Source organism: Corticium candelabrum, chromosome 10 (genome assembly GCF_963422355.1).
Source record: "Corticium candelabrum chromosome 10, ooCorCand1.1, whole genome shotgun sequence".
NCBI lineage: Eukaryota > Metazoa > Porifera > Homoscleromorpha > Homosclerophorida > Plakinidae > Corticium > Corticium candelabrum.
In genome coordinates this window covers 1,386,607-1,412,137 of record NC_085094.1, presented here as the reverse complement: position 1 = coordinate 1,412,137, position 25,531 = coordinate 1,386,607, and the positions used below count along the sequence as shown (strand labels likewise).

At 40.9% G+C, this 25,531-nt stretch overlaps 3 protein-coding genes across 3 annotated transcripts; 2 read left to right on the top strand and 1 right to left on the bottom strand.

Moving 5' to 3' along the window:
- The first annotated feature begins 2 nt into the window (after nucleotides 1-2).
- Nucleotides 3-3,455, top strand: LOC134186018 (hemicentin-1-like). Its single transcript, XM_062653924.1, has 10 exons — nucleotides 3-415; nucleotides 484-909; nucleotides 967-1,248; nucleotides 1,314-1,604; nucleotides 1,674-1,970; nucleotides 2,031-2,327; nucleotides 2,401-2,694; nucleotides 2,751-3,032; nucleotides 3,092-3,387; nucleotides 3,435-3,455. The coding sequence occupies exons 2-10, from the start codon at nucleotides 651-653 to the stop codon at nucleotides 3,453-3,455; spliced, it is 2,319 nt and encodes a 772-aa protein (XP_062509908.1). The 5' UTR covers nucleotides 3-415; nucleotides 484-650.
- LOC134185795 (hemicentin-1-like) lies at nucleotides 3,282-23,978 on the top strand. Its single transcript, XM_062653674.1, has 22 exons — nucleotides 3,282-3,400; nucleotides 3,465-3,761; nucleotides 3,824-4,150; nucleotides 4,206-4,487; nucleotides 4,551-4,877; nucleotides 4,941-5,258; nucleotides 5,330-5,635; nucleotides 14,147-14,467; nucleotides 14,531-14,818; nucleotides 14,875-15,171; nucleotides 15,229-15,528; nucleotides 15,602-15,907; nucleotides 16,852-17,151; nucleotides 20,948-21,253; nucleotides 21,381-21,674; nucleotides 21,732-22,022; nucleotides 22,091-22,384; nucleotides 22,463-22,568; nucleotides 22,623-22,686; nucleotides 23,333-23,396; nucleotides 23,456-23,662; nucleotides 23,732-23,978. The coding sequence occupies exons 2-22, from the start codon at nucleotides 3,494-3,496 to the stop codon at nucleotides 23,761-23,763; spliced, it is 5,298 nt and encodes a 1,765-aa protein (XP_062509658.1). The 5' UTR covers nucleotides 3,282-3,400; nucleotides 3,465-3,493; the 3' UTR covers nucleotides 23,764-23,978.
- Nucleotides 12,380-12,952, bottom strand: LOC134185950 (uncharacterized). Its single transcript, XM_062653842.1, has one exon. The coding sequence runs from the start codon at nucleotides 12,950-12,952 to the stop codon at nucleotides 12,380-12,382; it is 573 nt and encodes a 190-aa protein (XP_062509826.1).
- Nucleotides 23,979-25,531: the final 1,553 nt, after the last annotated feature.

Below are 25,531 nucleotides of genomic sequence, written 5' to 3'. Positions count from 1 at the left end.
GGGTCAAATGTTAACTTTAGTTCTATTGAAGCTGAAGCTGTTCAAAGTCCAGCAGATGCAGGAAGTAGAACAGCTGACTTGGCCATTGATGGTAGTGCATCTTACATTGAAGCACAGTGTGCATCTACAGTTAGTGCTTCTAACCCATTTCTCAGAATTGATTTAAAACGACCACATTTGATCACTAAGGTTGATGTCAAGTTTTATGATAGTGGTGGAAATAGATCAACTGTACGTGTGGGAGGCAACTTGATTAATGATTTCAATTACCAGTGTGGGCCTCTTTTGTCATATGAAAACAATTCTGGAGACTTTTACAGTTTTGTGTGCAGTAAGGCTCAACTTGGACAGTATGTTGTTGTGAGTATTAGCGGGACAGCTCAACTGCAGGTGTGTGAAGTTCACATCATCACAGGTAAACCATTCTGTTTCATTGTACCATGACTGTGAATTGTTCTTCTAGTAGGAGTCTCTTTTGTGTAGACAAACTACTGGACATATATGCAACAAGCTCTGTTACTGCATCTTCACAGATTGCTGGCAATTATCACCCTTGGAAAGCAGTAGATAGATTCACTTCTGCAACCAAGAACACAATTTATCGTTCACTTCGGTATCAAAACCCAGATGTGTACTGGAGACTGGAATTGATGGAATTTGCAACTGTTTCTTTGGTGAAAATATCATCAATGAGCAATTCTGGTCAACGTAAAGACTTAACTGGAACTACAGCATATATTGGCAATACGACAACCAACAGAGGAGAGGACAACACTAAATGTGGAACAATATCTTCAACAACAGATATAGTTATTTATATTCAGTGTGGCAATCCGATTGTAGGGAAGTACATATACTTGGTTGCTGTTCGTTCACTTTATCTTGATGAAGTTGAATTTTACAAGCCAGGTTGAATTATGTTTTATTGCTATGCACCATTTGTCGTCTATAATTTTGATGCTTTAGGTTTGCCAATTATAACAAGTCAACCACAACCACAGCAAGTCACTCCTGGTTCAAACGCATCTCTTGCCTGCTCGGCAGCTGGAACACCACTACCCTCCATCACGTGGAAACATGGAATGACAGTTGCAAGTGGTGAAGTATCTGAAACGGTTTCTAATGCTTTTACAATGACAAGCATGCTAACATTGACATCTGTGGAACGATCTAGAAGTGGAAATTACACGTGTGAGGTAACAAATTCTGAAGGAGCAAACAGTGCTGTGGTTCTTCTTACTGTGCTTTGTGAGTAGTTTTGCATTATGTCTTCATAGTTATTCTTATTTAACATTTTGTTTTGAATTCTGTAGATGCTCCTGCAGTAGCTGCAATGAATCAGTCTGTTGTTGCATTGCAAGGATCTACTGCCATGCTGCAAGTAACAGTCTCAGGAGCTTCACCTGATGTTCCAAACAATGCTGCTAACAGAACATGGTCTGGTCCATCGCGGACAATTACAACCAACAGCAAATATAACTTCTCTACAGATCGATACATTCTGTTTATAAATGGTGTTGATATCACTGATTCAGGAAACTACAAATTTACAGCTTCCAATCTTGTTGACAGTACATCTATTACAATCACATTGACTGTAGAAGGTATGCTTAATGTCGTCATTTAATTAATTATTCCATCTTATTGATTATCTTATATTTTATGCAACACAGCTGCTCCTGTTGTTATTACCCAACCCGTCTCATCAACAATAAATGCTTCTCAAACAGCAACATTTGCTTGTGAATTCACTGGATATCCTCCGTCAAATGTCACATGGGAAAGAAATGGAATCTTGTTACAACGTGGAAGTAGAATACAAATACACGAGATGGGTAACTCAATTACTGGTCGGACAAGCACATTAACTGTGACAGACACGACAGTAGAAGATGCTGGCAACTATATTTGCAATGCAAGTAACTCAAGGGGCTATGAATTGAGTGTCTCAGTCTCTCTTACTGTCCAAGGTATGATATCAGTGTGTTGCTTTACTGTCATGTTAGTCACTATTTTGTGTTTTTGGGCAGTGAAACCAACTTTAGTTGCGGTCATGTTATCTATCATGGTTCGAGAAGGCAGAACTGCTACGTTTACCGTCAGTATCACCACAGCAATTCCTACAGTGCTCATCTCTCCAGGGTCTCGTAAATGGCAATTTTCTAATGGTTCAACCATCACTTCCAATACACGATATATCTTGTCCTCTGATTTCTTAACTTTATCCATTCTCACGGTAACTTCTGCTGACCATGGTATTTACACTTTTCAAGCATCAAATGTTGTTGGAGTTGGGAAAGTAACTATTACACTTTCTGTCACTTCAGGTATGCATTATATGGCAATGGGTCTTATTGTGTTATTGAACTAATTTATTTTCAACTTTTGTATGTGTGATAGGAAAGCCTTCTATTGCACTGCAACCTAGTAATGTTGAGGTAAATAGTGGTGCAACAGCAATGTTTACATGTAATGCGACAGCTTACCCACAACCTTCTTTCACATGGAAACATGGGTCTACTAATTTGACATCTACTGACGACATCGGCATAAGTGCAACTGTTGGCAGTGACCCTTACAGCAGTACTCTTACTCTGTCCAATGTGCAGTCATCTAATGCAGGAGACTACAGCTGCCTTGCCAGTAACAATAGAGGAAATGCAAGTAGCCTTACTGCATCTCTCACTGTATATGGTAGGTGCAGATGTTAGACTCCTTTGCTGTTTGTTTTATTTTGTTGTGCTTGTCAGTTAAACCAGTTGCTACAGCTGTTAACAGCAGGGTGACCAGCACAATGGGAAGCAATGCTGTTTTGAAAGTCGCTATTACAAAAGCTAATCCAATTGTTTTAAATGACAAGAAAACTTGGCAAAAGGACGGAACAGAATTGAATGGAACAAAACACTCATTTTCTAGTGACAGACTTACTCTGACCATCAACAATGTGGTGGCTAGTGATGCAGGTAACTACGTCTTTACTGCCACTAATCGAGCTGGTAGTGGGACAGCTACTATAATGGTCATAGTTCCAGGTATTGTATTTCATTCTGTTAGGTGTGACTTTGCAATGATTCAACTTTTCCTCTTGTAGGACTTCCAGTGATCACCCAAAATCCAACCTTTAACGCTGTGAACAAAAGTGGAACTCTTGAAGTAACTTGCAGAGCGACTGCTGTTGGAACAGACCCTAAACCTACGAGTTTTAAATGGAAACGTGATGGATCTGAGTTGATGATGAGCAGCATGAGAATAAGCTATTCAACGGGAAGTCTTAAGGGAGAGCTTGTTGGCACTCTGGTGATTACAACAGTAACAGTGAATGATAATGGTAACTACAGCTGTATAGCAGTCAGCACTGGTGGACAAACACAGAGTGCGTTGGTGACAGTAAGAGTCCAAGGTACACCTTTTTGTTCAAAACAAGAATTATGTAGTTTGAATACCATGTTCATTGACTGTGACAGTTGCTCCAGAAATCTCTGTTTTACCCACCATGGATACTGCAGTAATTGGAGATGATGTGGAAAAAGACTTTGGGCTGGTGACTACAAATGGAGATACTGTCTTTCCTACAATAGTTTCTGCTAACATTGTGTGGAAGTTTAGAAACCAAATTATTATGGGTGGCAACAGTTATCGCTTCAGTGGAGGCAATGATAGAATATTTATTGCTGCAAAAGAGACTTTGGGTGGTAACTACTCTGTGGAAGTGACAAATGCTGCTGGACGTGTAACAGCGGCATTTCAACTATCTGTATTAGGTAACCAATTGCTGCAAATGTGTAAATGTGTCAACTTTTCTATGGGCAACCTGTGTTTGCAGTTCCCGTAATGATAAACCAATTCTTAGCCAACACAACGGTTAATGAGACAGACAGTCTTACTCTCAACTGCAGTGCGCACGGGGTACCTGAGCCAAGCATTGCTCTATATCGAGTGGTAGACTGGTCAGATCAGAAGCTTACAAGCCCAATGATAGTCTCTGGAAAATTACTTAATGGAGATCCATACATAACTTACAACGTACTTTCAACTCAAGGATTACACAGCGGACAATACAAATGTATTGCTACAAACGATGTGCAGCGGTTACAAGCAGCTGTTCCAGATATGAGAACCAGTGAAAGCTCAGTGATTATCACTGTCAATGGTAGGATGTGCTGATGTGCATTTGTTGTTTAGTAATTTGTATTTCCATGGTTTAGTTGCTCCAAGAATTGACATTCCGTCAGGACAATTATCAATTTCTGTTGTCAGTAATAGGTCCTTGGCTCTTCATTGTTTTGCAACAGGTACTCCTACTCCCACATACAGCTGGACTCATGACAGTCAATCTGTTGATGTATCACGTTCTGGATATTTTCTTTGGCCAAATGGAACTTTGATTGTTGAAAAGGCTGGTTTGGAAGATGCTGGTGATTATGTCTGCACAGCTAGTAACTTGCTTGATTCTGATAAAGCTGATGTTCAAACAGTAATAATTTATGGTGAGCAAAAATAACAGTTAATTTTTGTTGTGTTACATGTGAATTATTGTGTACATTGTACAGTTGTGCCTCGGATTAGGTTTCCTGAACGTTCATTTACAGTCAATTTTACTACTCCATCTCAAATTTCAATTGGCTGCAGTGCTATTGGCATTCCACAACCAATTGTTGAATGGCGTTTTGCTGATACAGGTGTCATAGTCACCAACGGTGCAAAGTATTCTTTGAAAGTTGAGGTTGATCGAGACTCGAGCAAAGCAGTCTTTGAAGTGATAAGCAACTTGATTATCAACAACCCAATCACCAACGATACACGCCCATACATTTGCAGTGTTAGAAGTCTTGAATTCACAACTCCTGTAGAGACAACAATCAACGTCATTGTAGAAGGTTTAATATTATTTTAGTTAAACGTTTTCCTAAGGTGTGTTTAACCTTAAGCAATGTTTCCAGTTGTTCCAACATTTATATCATCACCTGAGAATGTGACTGTACTAGAAGGAACTCAAGCTACTTTCCGATGTGCTGCTTCAGCTGCACCTGTTTCATTTATAGAATGGAGGAAAAATGGAGACATCCTAGCAAGCAGCAGTAAATATATCATAATTGAATCATTAGCTTCTACATCTCCACTTGATGGAAGTGCATTGATAACAACTTCAAGTTTGACTATTAATGCCAGCCATTACACTGATGCTGGTATTTACTCTTGTCGTTCTATCAATGCAGTTGGACAGGTTAACAGCAAGGAATCATTTCTAATTGTTCAAGGTATCTTCTGCAGACGTCATTGTATAGATACACCATGTGTAAAGTTGTAGTATTTTGTTATTTTTAATTAGTTTCACCGACTATTATTACTCAGCCACTATCTCAGACTCATAACATGTCCGATTTGGTGATGTTTACTTGTGCAGCAACAGGAGTTCCAATGCCAAGTATTACATGGCAAACAACAGGAAGAGCTAATATTTCTTCTTTAGCAATAAGCAATACTGTTTCTGGTTCAGACAGCACTCTCTACACAACAGCAAGTCATCTTACAATTACCAACATTCAGAAAATCTATGATGGTGATTTTATCTGTACTGCGTCTAATGGTATAGAACCATCTGTAATGTCCATCAATGCAACTTTGACGGTTCAAGGTAAAATTTAAACTATTGTTTGTGCTAGCATTGTGGTGTTTACACTTTGTGTTTATTTCTGTTGGTGTACACTTTGTGTTGTGCTGTGTTCTGGTGTGTGCAGGGGCAGATCCGGGCGTGGGCACACTCGACACATGCCTCATTTCAGAGGTTCACAGAAGTTGCCTTGCTTGGGTTCAGAATATATTCCTATAGTAATCGTAGGCTCTTCTCAGCAATATGTTGCTCTCTTGCAAGTGAACATATTTGGAATAGGTATGTCCCTGTCAATTAGAGAATGCATGGCTATAGACAACAGAAGGACAAAGTGACCTCCTTTTTTTCTTTCGCAAATAGGCGACTGGTGGCAGGTGAACCTGAGAACTCTACTGCAGCTCTTGCTTATGTCAAAAGTTAGCTTCGCAGCACTATAGGTGAAGACAGCTTCAAAAGATCTGGTTTCTTTGTGCTCAAGGACATTTCGTGGTACTACCCTGTGGCCATTGCCTGGAAGAATTTAAGACTGATGCTGCTTGTCGATTCCCTGAATGCAGAAACCAATTGAAGTGGCGGGTGTTGGAGGAGTTGGTGGATATCAAATAAAATGAACTGAATTCCATCGACTGCGAACAAGTCCGTCAGCCACTGGGGTCCTTGTAGGACTTAGGATGCCCACACTACAGCTGATGTCGCAGTCGGAGCTCCTGCGAATATTTTGCCAGGCTTCAAGAGACTGCTTAGCACGGCCCATTGCTCCTGTGTAGTGCACAGGAACCCAGACTGACCATCTAACGGCAGCTCTTTATCCATTTGCCATTTTTTGCCAAGTTGTTGATCAAACATGGTGGTTAGTGGGTGCAGTTCCCATTCTGTTGGCTACTCAGACGTTACTATTTACTACAGTGAATGCTTTGCTTTCCTTTAATTTAATTTTAATTTAATTGGATGGGAGCTTGTGGAGCAACAGCTGATGAGCATCACATCTTTGGTTACGATATGGCCTTAATTAGTGTCAAATTTTTATAACGAAACTAGCTCATTAGCCCGTTCTTCACCCGGGAAAGGTTAATAACACAAATTCCCATTATACAATTCAGTTATTGGGCAGAGAAAACACAAAATCCTGAATAATTCGTTTTTTGGTGCATGTGACCAAAAGTTTTACTAATTAGCTAAAGACCCGGATATAATTAACACACACACACACACACACACACACACACACACACACACACACACACACACACACACACACACACACACACACACACACACACACACACACACACACACACACACACACACACACACACACACACACACACACACACACACACACACACACACATACACACACACACACACACACACACACACACACACACACACACACACACACACACACACACACACACACACACACACACACACGAGCTCTCCTCTAGATAGCTTGTGCAGAAGTAGAACTGTAACTGTTCATCCTGAAGATGGGAGCGTGATTACCATGAAGATGGGAGTGTGGAAGCAACGAATTGGGAAAGGTGGTCTAAGTGTGTAAACTGACACCACATCCAGGTTAATTGTAGGAGAGGCTACATGTATACAGAAATTCGGAGTCATGCATGTCATCACATGTTTTTCCCGTTATCAGCTTGCAGTTTAGTCATGAGAATGGCTGTGTAGTTTGGCGTTCATTCCTAAGGCCAGTACGTGTATGCTCTGTGTAGAATACCCGTGCCTTCTTGGTAGATAATATGATTGTGGTGTGAAGATGCCAGATGGTCTTGATTGCCACAAGAGAAGTCCAATTCATGACCACTTCCGTCCGCTAGTAGTGAACACACTTGATCTGCCAGTAGAGCAAAACCAAGTCATGAACAGCAGAAAATCAGCCGTCTCTCGTATGTGCATGAGGATTGTATGTGTCAAAATTCAAAGTCGCACAGTGGTCACGTCATTGTGAGATTTCACGTGAGCGTTGACTCCTTGAGAGGAAACCATCTAAATACCCAAGCGTGCATTTGCGTTGTGGTGTGGAACGCAGTCTTCATGCACGGTTTTGTGGCTATCGGCCCTGCAGTTTGGCGTGATTGACGTTACAGACAGACACTCAATACCTCTTTCAACAAATTTTGAATTAAAGCCTGGCAAGTTTCGTCAACAAGGCACAGGTACTGTACGTATACTCCAATCGCAACAACGCCCAAAGGCTGCTGCACACGTACTGGCAAGCACCTACTTGCAAGCATGCACAAATTAGCAGCACTATGTGCACGTCACTAGACCCAAGCATCCTAAGAATTGTTTACTAAACAGGTGGCTGAGAAAGGAGAGGCAGTCTTATCATCAAACGGTAAATCACTTCGGTGCGGCGCTTTGTTGCAGGTTCACTTACTCTCCGTTCGCTATGATCTTGAAGGTACACTCGAAAGTCATGATCAGTAATCAAAATTGGAATTGCTCCAACAACCGTATGTCGAGATTACACGAGCTCTACCAGTGAACGCACGCTATACATTCCAAAGTTGCTTACATGGTTGTTTCCGTCAAGTCGGTATTTTCGTCGAGTCAGTCGTTTGCCACTTCCGGTAAGACGACTACTATAGATAATCCTTGCTATGCCGAGGGTTAATAAGAGAAAAGGAAACGGAAAAGAAAATTATTATGATATCTAGACAACCTGCTGTAAGTTTGTTCAACATGTACAAGAAGTTTTAAAAGATCTGGGGACTTCAAACGTCACAAATGTGACAGTTGCAGGAGAAGAATTTCCCCTAGCGGTGTCCTACACGCTTCTAATCTCGTCAGTATGAGACGGGATTGTCATGCTATGACGGCCGATTTTAAGGTGTGAAGATGTGTGCGTGTGTGTGTGTGTGTGTGTGTGTGTGTGTGAGAGAGAGAGAGAGAGAGAGAGAGAGAGAGAGAGGGGGGGAGAGGGAGAGGGAGAGGGAGAGGGAGAGAGCGCACAGAGTGTTTGCAATGTAGTGCTACTTCATTGAAACAGAATCACTTAACGGTATAAACAAGTTGATCCAAGTGTTAACTATTATTGTTAATAATATAACATTACATCATGTACATGTGATCCAGTGCTGCATTTTATGCAGGCTTGTTTATGATGCCTACTTCTAGCTGTACAATGTCTACTATGGCATTGCTAGAAGTGTGACTGGGCATCCTCATTTGCAATCAAAGCAACTAACTAAGCTGAAGCTTACCAGACTGTGTGGAAATTTCATCAAGAAACGCAGTGATATGAAAGAAGTGTAGCGTTTTAGACACTATTCTATAGACACAAAGTTACAACTAGACACAAAAACCAAGCTATCCAAACGCCGGTAACAGAATGACTAAAATGACTGAACTCTAGCTATTTGTAGCTCCTTCTACGCATGCTCACTAGACTTGTAATCTACTAATGTCTGTATGAATTAGTTACCGCTACATAGCTCCCCCTCCAGTGAGCTAATAAGCAAAATGTCTGGGCCAGTGCACATGGCAACCGCAACGCGTGATTCTCCTTGGAGCAGACTTGACTAGAGTAATTGGACAGGGTGTTGGAGAGGATGTTAGAGAGTTCATATCTTCGGTTAAGGTTGGTGAATTGAGTGTAGGAGAAGTTTCCAGGATAACTTTGTTTGAGACGATCCAAATAATAAACCTACTTTCACCCATTAACCGATAAAGTGTAGCGCTTGCCAGAACTTTTGATGGTCGGAAAAGGGCCATGATACGGTTGCTGTAGAGACTAGCAAATAGCATCATGGCAAATGAACGCATAAGAGGCAGAAGACAAATTAGTCTGGACAAAAATTGACGAGGTCTTTGTTGTCGAGTGGGTTGTGCGGAGTCTTGACATTGTGTCTTTGAGTTGCATAGCATATAGCTTACTGGATCAGGTAAGGATGAGGGGTTCTGTGGCGTAACAAATTCTCCATGTAGCCTCAGTGTGGTGCCGTACACGAGTTCCGCTGAAGTACACTTGAAATCATCCTTCACTGCAGTACGTATTCCTAACAGAACCATTGACAATGCATCTGCCCACTTACTGGTGTTATGCAATGCGTTGAGGGAGGCCTTCAGTTGACAGTGTAGACGCTCCACAAGACCATTGGCACAAGGATGGTATGCGGTTGTCCTGCAATGTGTGGTTCCTAGGAGTTGAGTGAGCTCTTTCCACAAGGCTGACACGAATTGTGATCCGCAATCAGTGGTGATTGTTGATGGAACACATCAAACTTTGCTATCCATCTGCTCACGAATGCTTTGCTACAGATTCTGCTGCCATAGTAGACAGTGGGATTGCTTCCAGCCAGCGAGTAAATCTGTCAAAGCAAGTAAGAAGATATGAAAAACCATTTGATGGGGTAGAGTTCCCACCAAATCGATGTAAATTCTGTCAAATCTCGTGATTGGTGCTGTAAAGGTCAATAAAGGGGTGACAGTATGTTTGTGGACCTTTGACTTTTGGCATACGAGGCAGTTTTTGGCCCATCTGCGAACGTCAGCGTGAATCGAAGGCCACACATATCGAGCAGTAATGAGACAATGAGTGGCTCGAATACTGGGATGAGATTGAATGAAAGTCGTCAAACACTGCTTGCCGGAACTTGAATTACTGGACATAGACTTTCAGTAGGCATATCACAAATCAGTGTAGTAGTTGAACCTTGGAGAGAAACTTCACGTAGTTGTAGTAGATAAGTAGATGTTTGAATTTCTTTCATTCCTGGACTGTTTCGTTGTGCGGCAGCCATCTCATCAAAATTGATCACAACTGGGTGCTGCTGACTCACTGCCTCGGTGCACAAGAGGGCATCAGCTACTCGGTTGTCATGGTCGTCTACATGTCGGATGTCTGATGTGAACTGCGAGATATAATCAAGGTGACGGATCTGCCTGTGACTACGGTTGTCTGCACGTGGAGAGAGCATAAACGAGAGGCTTGTGATCCGTCAAACTGTGGAACTGTCGAGCTTTAAGAAGATGGCAAAAGTGCTTTATGGTGAGATACATAGCTAACAGTTCCCTGTCAAATGTGCTGTATCTTGTTTCAGCTAGTTTCAACTTCTGTGAGAAGTATGCGATTTGATGCCATTCTTCATCAATGTATTGCTGCAGAACAGCACCTACAACAACTTCCGAAGCATCCGTCATAATATTAGATGGGGTATCTGGAGCTGGATAAAACAAGAGTTACTTCTGCCAGCGCTTCCTTTGCTTTGTTGAAGGCGGCCAAGGTGCTGTCAGTCCAAGGCAGTTCTTCAGTACTCTCATAAGATATGTTTAGTAAGTCGTTGAGGGGCTGAAGCAGAGAAGCACCATTTGGTAGAAATTGATGGTAAAAGTTAATCAGACTAAGAAACTTGCATAACTTGTGCTGAGTGTGATGTAGTGGAAACTGACGGATGACTTGCACTTTGTCCTCTAGTGGTTTGAGAAATACCGAAGACATATTTAGCTGAGTTGAGGATGATAGTTTAGTTATTAAGTCGTTGAAGAACTAAGCGTATATGGTGATTGTCGTCTTCTGCGTTGGAACTAGCAATTAGAAGATCATCGATGTAAGCATAGCTGAAGTGTAGGGCACGAAGAACTTGGTTGATGAAACGTTGAAATGTTTGAGCCGCATTACAAAGACCAAATGACATTTGAAGAGATTCCAAGAGACCGAATAGTGTGGTAACTGTGGTTTTGTAGACGTCAGCTGGTTCTACAGGAATCTGGTGATATGCTCTGACCAGGTCAATTTTGGACAAGATAGTGGATCCATGAAGAGTAGCAGTAAAATCCTGTATGTGAGGAATTGGATATTGGTCAGGTGTCGTGACATTGTTTAATGCTTGGTAGTCCTCACGTAGATGCCGGTCACCAGGTTTCTTGGGCTCCATATGTAGTGGTGAAGGCCAGTTACAGGATGAAAGACAAACAATACCCAATTCCATCATGTGGCCAAACTCCTGTTTAGCAACTTTTGGTCGGTCAGGTGCTAGTCGTCTGTGACCAGCATAGACGGGTGGTCCTGATGTTGTAATGTGGTGGGTCGCCTCGTGCTTAGTTGCTTGGTCAAGATTACATGGTTTATACATCCGGTAATTCTATGAGAGTAGCTTCAAATTCATTAGCAGGATGTTTTGGAAGAAGTGTGGAGCTTGGAGATGGCTTTGAGGACGCCACTTCTGGACGGTGAGGTGAGTCAGAGTATCCAAGAGTTGCTTCCTACGAACATCCACTAGTAGACTGTAGTTCCTGAGAAAGTCTGCTCTCAAATTGGATTCTGGACGTCTGCTACCACAAATACCCAATGGAATGTTCTTTGCAGTCCGAGATTGAGTGATAGTGAGTGCCTGCCATAAGTCGCAATAGGAGTTCTGTTCGCCGCTTGGAGACTTGGATTGTCTAATTGATGTTTCCATTCAATCCTGGAAGGATGTATAACACTCACTTCTGCTCCCGTGTCAACCAAAAAACCGAGTCCGGTAGTTCAATTCATAATAGAGCAAAGACGACTAGGTAGTGGGCCCGCAATATTCGTCATCAGCTGGGTGTGTTGCTTTTGTGCTGCGCAAGGTGGCTTGCATTTCTGCCATCTCCAAAACGTGAGTGATACCAGCAAAGAGATTCTTCAGCTTCTTTTGCTGTCGGCAGCTTAGAACAGGTCGAGCAGCCACGTGAATGGCTTCCAAGATAACCTTTTCTGTTTGGTACGGTTTGCGGAAGAGATTTAAGTAAAGTCGTCAGAGAACTAACCTCGGCTCACAGCTACTCCAACTCATCTATCACCTGCGTTAAGTTGATAGCGGAAACTGATGTGTTTGCTACTTCTGTAACCTTGTCAGCGAGCTGTGCTAGCTTTTGTAGATCAGCGGAGTCATCGTGCATGGAGGCGAGGATCATTCTGACATTTGAAGGTAGGCGTTGTAGAAACAGTTCGCGGAGGAAGAAATTGTCCACTGAACCTACTTTGTCGCCTAGTAGTTGTTGCATTCTACGAAGGAGTTGTGTCGGTTTTCTGTCACCTAACTCCTTGGTCGTGAACAATTGCTGTAAACGTCGTTGTTCTGAGGCTGCGGTTTGCTTGATTAGCTGCTCCCTCAGTGTGTCGTATGAATTCATCGCCGGTGGAGTGAGGATGAGGTCTCTGACTTCGGTGGCGTACGCAGGTGCCAGGGATGCCACCACGTAGTCGAATTTCGTCTTCTGTAGCTTGATACCCCTAGTTGTGAATTGAGCTCTTACCTGAGCAAACCACAGCTGCGGGTCGGAGGGCCAGAATGACGGTAGCTTGACACTGACTGAAGCGACGGCTGCTTCAGGTAACGCCTCGTCTGCCATACTGTAATTTGACTCCAATGGCCACGTTGCACATTTGGGAGTCACCAATGTAGCGTTTTAGACACTACTCTATTGACACAAAGTTACAACTGAGCAACAAAAACCAAGCTAGACAAACGCCAGTAACAGAATGACTAAACTGACTGACCTCTTAGCTATTTATAGTTTCCTCTACACATGCTCACTAGACTTGTAATATACTAATGTCTGTATGAATTAGTTACCGCTACAGAAGTAATGCACATGCATCTTTTGACTCGCCACTCAACTTGTATCACATCTCAAGCTTAGCAAACTGAGTAGTCAAGCCTCACATACACGTGTGCAATGCGAAATCAAGTGAGAGTGCTTAGATCTAGACTCTCACACAGAAGCTTACTTCATCACTTGCTTTTGCTTGTCCACCTCATCAGACACTGATATTATTTGGATACTCCGTCTAACTGCTTCAGCGACAAACAAGACATAAGCAAATTCTAACCTTTAGCCAGAGCTTAGTGTTACAGTGAAAGCAGTGCACTGGATTTAATTTGTATGCATGAAAGAGCATGTCATGCTAAACTTTTCAGTATCAGATTATCAAGCTTAAACATACTGTGATATACATGCCACAGCAAGTAATAGTCTAGTGTGGAAAATAACAGCTGGACATCAGACGTTGTTCAACTAAATGATGGGAGTGACCGACTGCAAGGCTCTGCCATATGAGACCCATCACCATTAGCGCACTCTGTGGAGAAAGTCAGACTTGCAAAGTGTAGGCCATTTTTTATATTAATTAGTTTAGAGAAGGTGGTCTCTTCATACACGTTTGGAAGCGTTTATACTGTTTAAATAACTTTTCCAAGTGATTAAGTTAATTAATAGTGAAAGCATTTTTATTGTCTTGTGTTGGTAAATAGCAAGTGGGTGGCTACTATTTACTATCTCATGCTTGCTGAAGTTGACTGTGTTTGTTGAGGCTTGCCAGCTATTTGGTATTGTTTGTTGCCTGTTGTTGTCAACTGCACGTCTATTTGTTTTCAGTGGTATTTCTCAGTACTTTCTGCTTGAGATTGCAAGATTGAATAGCAACGTGTGTGGTGCAGATGCTATTGTGAATGGATTTCTGTTTTTGCATGCATTCTGTCAGTAGACTCTGAATATTGTGTGTATATTACCTGTATAGTAATAATTTGCTCATTGTCTTTTTAGTAAAACCAACTGTTGTTGCTGTGAACAAAACACTTGTTGGTGGTGAGAACTTTAGTCTCATGCTGTCTGTCTACATTCATAATGCATTTCCAGCGGTAAAGGCTGAAAATATAATTTGGACAAACTCAACTAGTGGTGATATTTTCAACACTGGCACTAGTCTCAGTGGTCCAGAGCCTTTCTATCAATCATATGATAGTATGAAGATGGTTGCTAGCTTGTTAGTAAAGAACATCAACTTGGAATCAGGTGGTGGATACAGGTGCACTGCAACTAATGAAGCAGGATCTGGAAGTGAAGTAGTTGTAGTATCTATACAAGGTATAGCATTATCATAATAACTACTTTTCTAGCATGCGTGTTTTTGCAATTTTTTCTGTTTAGGTCCTCCCAAGTTTGTAGAAAGACCAAGTGATACAAATGTTCTTGTTGGTGACACTGCTATTTTTCATTGTCAAACATCTAACGAGCCAGTTGCCAACTATGTTTGGCAAAATGGAGACTTGACTGTTTCTGATGGTTCTGATTCTCGAATCAGTTTTAGTGAGCCTGCAACTAGTAATGGAACACTGGTCATTGCTAATGTGACATATGATGATCGTGGAGAGTATAAGTGCACTGCAACAAATATACATGGAGTTGTGGCTGCTGCTGCTATACTCAATGTGCAGGGTATTTTGACTATGTTTATTAAACTGTGTCTGAAATAGTCACATATTTATTTGTAGTCCCACCTGTAATCACATCACCTCCAATCTCACAGACAACCATTGAGCCAGGTACCACTGTGTTTAGCTGCATTGCATTCGGTCAACCTCCTCCTAAAATTTCTTGGAAGAGAACAATAGCTGAGAGTTCTGTCGAAAATACACTGGCAGTTGGTGGAAGGTTTTCTATTGACTCTAATAGCTCACTCATTATTACATCGACAAGATATGAAGATAGAGGGACGTATACATGTATTGCAATGAACAATCTAGCTGAAATGAAGACGGACAAATCGAGTACTCAGTTGGTTGTAAATGGTTTGTTTTTATTTAGGTTTCAATTTTTAGTGTTGTATTAATCTTTTTCTGCTGCAGTTCATCCAAATATTATGACATCACCTCAGAACACAACAGTTGTCTCTCCAAGTGATATTTCTCTTAATTGTGAAGCAATTGGTTTTCCTATACCAAGTTTATTGTGGCAACATGATGGTCAAGATATTTCTTCAAATGATCAGAAACGAAATGTTCAAACCAACCAGAAAATGTCTGAAATCAAAGTGGTATCAAGTTTACTTATTAGAGGATCAGAATTCAAAGACAGAGGAATGTACAGATGTCTTGTCAGCAATTTGGTAGGGCACGATGAAGCAAGCAGTGTTGTTGCTGTTCAATGTATGATAAGTCTTTTTTTGCCTAAGCAGGAATTTGAATACACAGTGAGTGATTAAGTATTTGCACTTTTTAGATATTCCATCAATTATCGTCAGTCCAATTGTAAAGGATGTGAGGAAGCCAAATGCCGTGTCATTGCAATGTACAGCAGCAGGTTTACCACCACCATCAATTGAATGGGTAAAGAACAATGATACAATGCTCCCTAACACATACAGAGTCGATGAAGCAACATGGGTGGACAAAGTTGGAGTGCCAACTCTTTCAAGCAATTTAACAGTAACACCAACTGTTACCTCGGATACTGGAAATTTTGTATGTGTAGCAAAGAATATCTTGCAAAGTGTAGCATCAAGACCTGTTCAACTCACTGTGTTGGGTAAGACTTTGATGGCATTATAGTAACCAAAGCTGTGCTTTTATCCTTACTTCGATCTACAGCAATTACCCTTAGCTTTTAAGAATTGGCTGACTTCCTGGGAATTATTACAAATTTGGACACCATTTTGCTTTCAAGCGTGCTACTTGAAAATTTATCTAAACCTACAAACAACTGTTTCATGCGACTACAAAATTCATAATATAACATTGCATTGTGAAATGGTGAAATGCGATCATTCAAGACACTGTAGCTGCTCCAATGCCAATGCTAAATTCATACCTTGATATATAATTTTGCAAGGTACGAGAAAAATTACTTTTGTGTTGACCATTGCGAATGGATGTGTTAGTTGTGCAATAACACCTTGTGATTTACAAACGTGAATGAGACTGTTTTGGTGAAGCTCTTTCGTATGTGCACTTGGTGTTCTGTGATTTATCGTTCTCTTGTCTTTTGCTAACGTATGCAAACCAATGCAGAATATGTTGCTGAACCATTTTGACAGGACCAGAAGCATGACACATTTCAAGCAGACCAAGGACGTCATGTGGATCTCAAAAGCGGGGAGGCTCATAAGCTGAACATGTGACGTCATAGAAAACGCCTTAGTTTAAAATAGTCTTGTAAATTTCAAATAATTGCATACTTAGCTACAGCTAATTTAATTAAGAAAGTAATATTACACAAGCCGTTATAGCTGGAAGGTGCATGTCTTGCAAAAAATCATTTAAATTAAGAAACAGTGAAACTTCGCCTTCAAAAACTGAGGGCTAACGCGCCTACCCGAGCCCATTGTAAGTGGAGCAGACATAGCCCCATAGCAACACATCGGAAGTGGTTTAGTAGTAGTCTACACTACTTCACTCATGTGACATTTACAAAGTCTTGTTTCATAAAGCTCATAGCTGAATTACTTATGAACATCTACTTTTCTGCTGTAGAGACACCAATTGCACCTATCAACATTATCGTCACTGGCATGACGTCAACATCTGTTTCACTGCAGTGGAGTCCTTCTTTTGATGGCAATAGCGCAATAGTTCAATATGTTGTTCAATATGCTGGTGGCATTGACAACACAACATGGTCAGCTGCTGAGAAAACTGACAGCCAACAGCCGTCATACGTTGTCACAAATCTACATCCATATGCAAACTACACGTTTAGAGTGGCAGCCACAAATTCTATAGGAACAGGTGACTTCAGTGATTCTTCTTCTGTGGCTCTCACAAGCCAAGACAGTAAGCAGGAAATACATGCCATATTTAATTGTCTTTTTGTATGTGCTATTGCTTAATTAATTAGACTAAAATAAATTCAATAAGTTTGAGAATTTATGCACTTGAATTAACTTTATCAATTTTAAAGAAATTTGTGCTAACATTTACTATATATTGTGCATTCTTGAATTAGACAATATGGTACATAAATGTTTATTGTTTAGTATTTCTGAATGGTATAGTAAGCAACTTCAAGTTAATTTTATTTGTTGCATGTTTGGGTGTTTATTCTGCAGTTGCTAGGATTCTTTTTCTCATATTACACACCTACCATAGCAACCCAACCGCATGTTGTATTTTTACCAGTCAATAAACGTATATTGACCAGTCAATACTTGTATACTACCTGCTTGACATAAACACAACTAACTTAATTCATACGAAAAAATAGCAAAAACAAAAACAAACTAGCAATCAATACATGGGCATACCTATTTTAGATTACAAGCTCATTCTTTACCAATAATAATGTCCACAGTACCACAGTTTGTAAAGACGCAGTCAGAAATGACAAATGGATTCTCTCTTTCCATTTCAGACGACTGTTCAACCTGGACTACTTTGAGCTCATCTGCCTGTTTCGTTGTCTCTCCCAACTCTTTGACTTTTGCGTCAGTGTAATCTGTGTGTGCATGCTTGGTCATTATCCAAAACTTTGCACGCTGCCATTTGCTGCAATTCAGATGGCTCTTGGTATTGTCTCAGTGCTTGCAGGGTTTTGTGGCCTGTTCTGCCTTGAATGACATGTTCAGGAACTCCCGCTTGAAACAGCCTTGTCGCACTAGTAGCTTGAAGAGCGTGGTTGGTTCGAACTGGAAGACCAGCTTCAGCTGTCATCACTTTCATCATTGTAGCCAAAGTGTTATGACCGATCACTTGCTTTGAATACCAAGGACCAAATGAAGGTGTAGATAACAAAGGTTTATAATAGAAGGCTTCTCGAGAAAATCCTGCTGACAACTTACTTAGATAGAGATCCAAAAATTTTATGTCACCAGCTTCTTCATTAGCGTATCTGATAAACCACAAACCACAAAATGCTATTACCTTACAGAGTCACGTAGGAGCTTGACTATAAATTATACCTTGTGACATTTTTGTTTGGATGCCGTAAATCACTTAGTCCACTATTATGATTTTTGGATCCGTGCTCAACGTAAATGTAACAGCCTTTTGACAATCCGTCTGTGGTTTGGCTGCATCTAGTCACCTGACTCCATTTGAGGCTTCTGTGCTCCTTACCACCTCGAAGAGCAAAGTTTATCCCATTATAAAAGAATACTGCCCTCAGTAGTTTTACAGGTGTGTCTAACCCAGTTATTCCCTTCTTCCATAGACTGTCTTCTTCTTCAGCAGTGAATACTACGGAACCCTTGCGTAGCGTTCCTAGTCCTTCGTGACGGAATTCTCGACAGAGTTTATCAAGAGCATTGCTCAAACCTTCAAAACGATTTGTCAAAAAGTAAACGAATCGCTTCTGTGCTGAGCTCGGAAGTATACGTTGTAGCCCACACACCAATTGTATGAGAGTTTTTGGAGGATACTTGTTACCGTTGGTCGTCCTCACCTCAAGTAGGAAGCATATTAGCCACTCTTGCAATAGTTGTGAATGTCTGTCAGTACCTGCTCTTCTTGTGGAGCATCCTTATTTCGATTGCTTCTCCATGCTTCAAATGTTCGCATCACCCAACTGTTGCAGGCAGTGTGTTCTTGCAAACGGTACCCTTGCTGTACTCCTGCTTTGTCCGTACTCTTCTTTTCAGCAAATCTGCTGTCAAGCTGGCTAGTACTAGTGGCATGCTTCTTGGAACCAATTCATCTCATCTTTGTTAGATGGTTGAAAGTTGTCATCCTGGTCATTGTTATGGTCTTCTTTCTGATCCGACATCACGCTGGCAAAACACGTGGATAATGTATGTACTATAATACTTTTGAGCACGTGGCCTTATGGGGCTGACATGCACATCAACAACACTTCACAGCTATCAAAATGTGGTTGTTTGACATAAACCTTCAACAGTCATTGCAATACACAACCACTCTAATTCAACTTGAATAATCTATGAACTCTAATTACAGTAGGATGTTATGCAACAAATAAGTTAATGCATGGTAGGGTCGACAATATCCAGTTTGTTGACCTCGGGTCTTCAGGGCTTTCTCCTTGGCTAATTATCTCAGGAAGCCCCTCAAGACCTCGGTTAATAAACTGGACATGGTCTCCCTACCGTGCATTAACTTATACATTTAGACTTTAGTACTTGAGCAACATAAGCTGAGACCCATATCTTTACTTCTATATTCTTTTTTTGCTGCTGTGACTTGATAAAAAAACAGCGGTAACATTTGGATTGCAGTCTAATATAGGAGGTTTAGATATCTGGTGTATAATGAGGTTCTGTAATGCTTTTAAGTAAACTAATTTAATTTGACAACTTCCTTTCAGTTTAAAAATGACATTCATGCAGATTTGATCTAGAATTTCACTCATTTTTTCTCACGTTAGTCGGGATTGTGTTTTCACATTATGTAAAATGAGTGAATTGGACGGTTTTTGCACATTGTAATTGATAAAGTATACAAGGATAGTATTCATAGCTTCCAGAAGTAAACGTTTCTAGCCGATGTCAGTATAGTAATCTATATTTGGACACTTTTCTGACTAAACCAATATTGAAAGTAACTTTTGCACTTTGAAATTAGACGATATTGTACACAGCATTCTATTGGCTAGCACGTCACAATTAAACAAATTAAAAGTTATCAAAATCTATTTAGACTTACTTGAGCAACTTAAACTGAGATCCAGTATGTTTACTTGTATATTATTTTTGTTGTTGCTTAATTTACTCTGATAAAAATGTGGCAATAACGTTTGAAGTGCACTTTGGTATGTGACGGTTAGATATGTGATCTAACGAGGTCATTTTTAAGGTTTTTGAGGTTGAACCATTATATGCATGGCAACTTAAATTTAGGGAGAAAAATTGACAGTCATGGACTCATGCAGATATGAGGTGGCTCAAATTTCACCTTTTCCAGTCAAGAGTACAGGTATTTTCCTTATCATGCCCAGTCAGTGAATTGGACACTTTTCACGCATCATGATTGATAACATATTGCAGTTATTTACAGCTTTCAATAGAATAAATAGTACAGTACAATAGAAGTTGCTGCAATTAGGGTCTTACTGCACAAGTATACTGTGTTCCTGTTTACATTTTGATGTCTATTGTCATTGTTTCGCCAATTGAGGTATTTTGCTGTTGTTTCTGTTTTCATTATTTGTTCAAATAAATTAGTTCTAAATGTGGTTTCTAGCAATGTGTCTGTCAGTCACAGGCTTTATTATTTAGAGCAGGCATTAATATTTGACATGCATTAGCCGTCTGTCATACCTTATTTATAAAATATTGCTGTACTTATTTGTAAGTTGGTAGTTAAAACTATTTTGTCCAACTATACTTCAAAATATTACGGCAGTTCGCAACGAAATTTTAAAGTCAGTTAGGGTAGGTTTGGCTTAGGTTTACGAAGCCTAGAATATAAGATAGCCAGGCACTGCTGCAGCGTACAAAATTTTGAATTGTGATCAACTGGCCTATGTAATTGACACTGTCGTACAGTAAATATAGTGATTTCTAAGAAATGTATTTTTGTTACACGACAATATTAATATGTTACAAACATAATTTGTTCGGGTTTTTTGATAGATTTTGCTATTTTGATGTTGCTCTAATATTTTTTCTGTTAATAGAGCCGTCTGGAACTCCTAAAATTATTTCTGTATTGGCTGAAAGCTCCAATTCAGTCAGGATTATCTGGTTAGCCGTGCCATTCAATGAACGAAATGGCATAATAACACAACATCGAGTGGAGATTCGTGAACGAGTTATGGCGCAAAGTTTGCTATCTCCTTTCTATCGCACTGCCACAGAAGAGGACACGATCGTGGTGACTGGTTTGAAGCCCTACACAACGTATAGCTTTCGTGTTGAAGCCTCAACCGCTGTTGGTAGAGGCAATTTCAGTTCATCCAAAGAGGGAAGAACTCATGATAATGGTACGTGTGTATTATGCTATAACTATCGAACCCATTCTTATTTAATTAATTAATATACCAGTTCATCTTTAGTGAGATCATCGTTAATTAATTATCTTTGTTTTGTAATTACGAAATGTTGTTGCAGCTGCTCGTCCTACTTTACGTGCAGTAAAGTCTGTTGTCATTGTGCCGAATGGATCTACTGCAGTTCTTCACGTGACAATTTCACCAGTTTTTCCCAATGTTCCTAACAATGCTGCGAACAGAACGTGGTCTGGTCCTTCAGGAGTGATTACTACAACAAACAAGTTTTTCTTGTCGGCAGAGCGTTATCGTCTGGTAATTCAAGATGTTGGTCCAAATGACACTGGACTTTACACATTTACAGCTGCAAATACAGTCGGCAGCGCAATCGTTACAATTAAGCTTGTTTTACAAGGTATAAGCAATGATAATACACAGAAAAACATTCTCGCATTATATACTGCAATTGCAGGTTTTCGTCCGATCGTAAAAGCTGTTAAATCAATTGTTGCGGAACCAAAAGGAGATACGGTTGTTCTTCGAGTCACAGTTTCAGTAGCATCACCTGATGTTCCAAACAACCCTAGCAACAGATCATGGTTTGGTCCTGCAGGAGTGATTAGAGAAAGTGACAAGTTTGAAGTCTCCTCCAACCGTTATACTCTCATAGTTTACAAAATTGATCAAAGCGATGTTGGAGTCTACACTTTTACAGCTACCAATACTGCCGGAAGTACAACGGCTGCAATAAGCCTTACAATAGGTATAGGATCCTACGTACTGTACAAGCTAGTACTTACTGGTATTTCTAATCATTTCTTATTGTTTCAGCTGCTCTTCCCTCTGTAACTGCGGTAAAGTCAACTGTCATTGCACCTCAAGGATCTACTGCCGTCCTTCAAGTAAAAGTCTTGGGAGCTTCACCTGATGTTCCCAACAATGCTAATAACAGAACATGGTTTGGTCCTTCGGGAATGATTACACAGAACAGCAAATATAGCTTTTCATCAGATCGTTATAATCTTACTGTCACCGAAGTTGACGCTCGTGATGTTGGAACTTACACTTTTAAAGCGTCTAATGACGTTGGAAGTGACGCAGTTACTCTTACTCTTATACTAGAAAGTGTGCCAACAGTCACAAATTCGACAATGTGTATTCTGGTTCTTCTAATTTCTGTTATTTTACTATGTATTTCCATAGGTACATCTGAATCAAGCACTAGTTTGACTGGCATAATAGCGGGAATATGTAGTGCATTATTGGCACTCGTTGTTTTTGTTATTGTTTTCGTTTTCTGCTTTATGAGGTATAAGCCATCTTTCACTTCAAAAGATACTTTTGCAGCTTGCTTTTTCTTTAGATACAAACATTTTGCTGTACGAAACAATCAAGCGGATTTTGATAACTCCTCAGCTCCAGACACGGTGAGGACAAGGCAGGAGTTAAACCATATATATAGACAATGGTGGTATGTGGCTGTACAAAGTACGTATGGTGTGGTGTGGTGGTAGTGTGTGTGTGTGTGTGTGTGTGTGTGTGTGTGTGTGTGTGTGTGTGTGTGTGTGTGGCTGGGTGGGTGGGTGGTGGTGGTGGAGGTGGTAGTGTGTGTGTGTGTGTGTGTGTGTGTGTGTGTGTGTGTGTGTGTGTGTGTGTGTGTGTGTGTGTGTGTGTGTGTGTGTGTGTGTGTGGTACGTGTGGTGTGGTGTGGTGTGGAGTGGTGTGGTGTGGTGTGGTGTGGTGTGGTGTGGTGTGGAGTGGTGTGGTGTGGTGTGGTGTGTGGTTTGGTGTGGTGTGTGTGGTGTGGTGAGTGGTGTGGTGTGTGATGTGATCTGGTGTGGTGTGGTGTGGTGTGGTGTCCTGTGGTGTGGTGTCCTGTGGTGTGTGATGCGCTGTGGTGTGTGATGTGATGTGCTGTGCTGTGCTGTGCTGTGCGGTGGCGTGTGTCACGGTGTGTGTGTGTGTGTGTGTGTGTGTGTGTGTGTGTGTGTGTGTGTGTGTGTGTGTGTGTTTGTGTGCTCGCACGCTCCTGTATAGTTTATCTAATGATCTAATGTTGTTGTGATTGTGCAGTCTAAATATTTGGCTGGGCCTGGCACACCTTCGATAAAACTGAAAAAACTGTCTACGACACAAGGTAGTTTTTCAAGAATACACTGGCAATTAGTTTAATTTATCTCCTGACTACTGCCCTAGGCAATGAAACTTTGACCTCCAGCAGGCTTTACGACATGTTTTTCAACGGGGAAGGTTCGCAGACCGAGCCTGTATATGCTACTGTAGAAGATCATACAGAAGTGTCCGAATCTGCAAAGGCTGCGTTGCGTGATACTTTGACTGCAAACACAGCTTACTCACAACCCAACGCAGTTCAGGAACAGCAGACCGAAGAGGAGGAGACAGGTTCTCATTAATTGAAGTTACCTGTTGGTAGTTATTGATATTAATATATGTCTGTTGCGGAATTTACAGATCTTACCTACGAGACTTTTCAGTCTGACTGATAGAAGCGTTGCTTCGTGCTTGAACTTTAACGAAAACTCTTCTTAGCCTAAGCTCTTCTCCCGAAAGAGATTCAATGATCCTTTCTTATTCATATACAGTGTAGTTGTTGACTACATATCTAACATTGCTGATGAAATAGAGCCATTTGCTGCAACCAAACGTTAGTTTAGAACTATTCCTGTGTGAAATAGTTTTAATGCATACGGGTAATTGGGAAATAGCAATGACGCCATTTACACTTTTTACTGGTGTACACACAGGCTTACCCCGAGGTGTCAAATAGTAGCAATAGCATGCAGATGCATGGATAAATAATCATAATACATTGCAAGGTTAAAGTCTAAGACTATAGTTGACTTAACATTTGAAAACAGGGCGCTCCACCGTCTTGAATGTATATACGGTTATGTATAATTAATGTAAGTTTAGCTAAGATGACATGTTAGCTGCGAGACACAATGTCCCAAACGCTGGCTTCTTGCACGTTAGACCACTACTGCTCTTGGTTGGCTGCAGGGCGGTTATCATAGGCCTACAATCATACCTAAAACCACCAAATTTATAATTAGATATTCAGAAATCGCAAAATTTGTAATAATATTTAGGTTGATACTGGAAACTGCCTCATTCTCTACCGGTTGCAGTAGGTTTAGTTATTCAAACTGCGCTTGAAGAAGCATGTATACTTGGAACATCGACTGAAAGCTTGCATTCGTAAGACCTAGTTAATTAATTAACACACTAATAGAAGATTTAGATGAATTTGGGCTAAATACGTATATCTAGACGATGTGACTTGACATTCAAGCAGTTTTGGCTATATTTAAACATGGCCTGTGGCCACGCGTGCCTGCAGGCTGCATAGCTAGAAGGATTTTACACGTATACTATAGCTAGAGACCCAGCGATAGACCTACTCTAGAGACCTATCTTAATTTTATTCAACTTAGTGCGTTGGAAAATTTTTTGTCTAAATAAAACATACGGCCCAAGTGTAAGTTAGAAAGACAGTCTACAATGCTATTTGTGATCACGTGACAGAGCAACCCTAGAAAGAGACACCTCTAATCACGTGGTCTACCGACAACGCCGTTTCTAACCGCTTCTTCGTTTAGTTCGCTATTGTGTGACTGACAGAGCGCCGCTAGCAACTTACGGCGACTAGCTTGCAATTGGTGTTGTTCATCTTCGAATCGGTTTCTGTCATGATACCAGCGCGTTGGTTCGACGTTTTTCTACTTTTCACAGGCTTTCTTGGAGCTTACAGTCAACTCGAAGGTGAGCCACTTTACTTATCGCTATCCATATTTCGTTAACCTGGATCTCAACAAGAAAGACATGTTGTAAACTTGCCAAGCAGAAGAAGGTGGTGCCTCATTGTATCTGCAATGTAATAGCTAACACATACGCGGCCTCTTTCCTTCGCCGTTCTATTTGTTCTGTTTATCATGTGTACCGCTTCCTACTGTCTATGTCGAACGGTTAGGTGCAGTGTTGGAGTGGACTATTTATTTCACCTTCGTCCGACTTCGCGAATGTGACAGGTTACGCCCACCCTGACAGTTTTGCCGTACATCCGCCATCTAACGCCAGATTTCAGTCAGGAGTAGGCGCAGTTCTCTTTTTACCGCCGCACGATTCAGTCTCTGATTGTAAAGACATGGCTCAAGAACTTGATTTGATTGGTAGTTACCTAGACCCTCTCACAGTTACGTCATCTGTGCACGAGCGTGTTCTTTTTTTGCCTGTTTACTGCATAAAAACATG

Coding starts and splice junctions, on each gene's coding strand:
- LOC134186018 (XM_062653924.1), top strand. CDS start 651: ATGGAATTTGCAACTGTTTCTTTGGTGAAAATATCATCAATGAGCAAT. Junction 910..966: donor AGTTGAATTTTACAAGCCAG/GTTGAATTATGT, acceptor TTGATGCTTTAG/GTTTGCCAATTATAACAAGT. Junction 1,249..1,313: donor GGTTCTTCTTACTGTGCTTT/GTGAGTAGTTTT, acceptor TGAATTCTGTAG/ATGCTCCTGCAGTAGCTGCA.
- LOC134185795 (XM_062653674.1), top strand. CDS start 3,494: ATGGATACTGCAGTAATTGGAGATGATGTGGAAAAAGACTTTGGGCTG. Junction 5,636..14,146: donor TGCAACTTTGACGGTTCAAG/GTAAAATTTAAA, acceptor TTGTCTTTTTAG/TAAAACCAACTGTTGTTGCT. Junction 22,385..22,462: donor TCTTACTCTTATACTAGAAA/GTGTGCCAACAG, acceptor GTATTTCCATAG/GTACATCTGAATCAAGCACT.
- LOC134185950 (XM_062653842.1), bottom strand. CDS start 12,952: ATGGCAGACGAGGCGTTACCTGAAGCAGCCGTCGCTTCAGTCAGTGTC.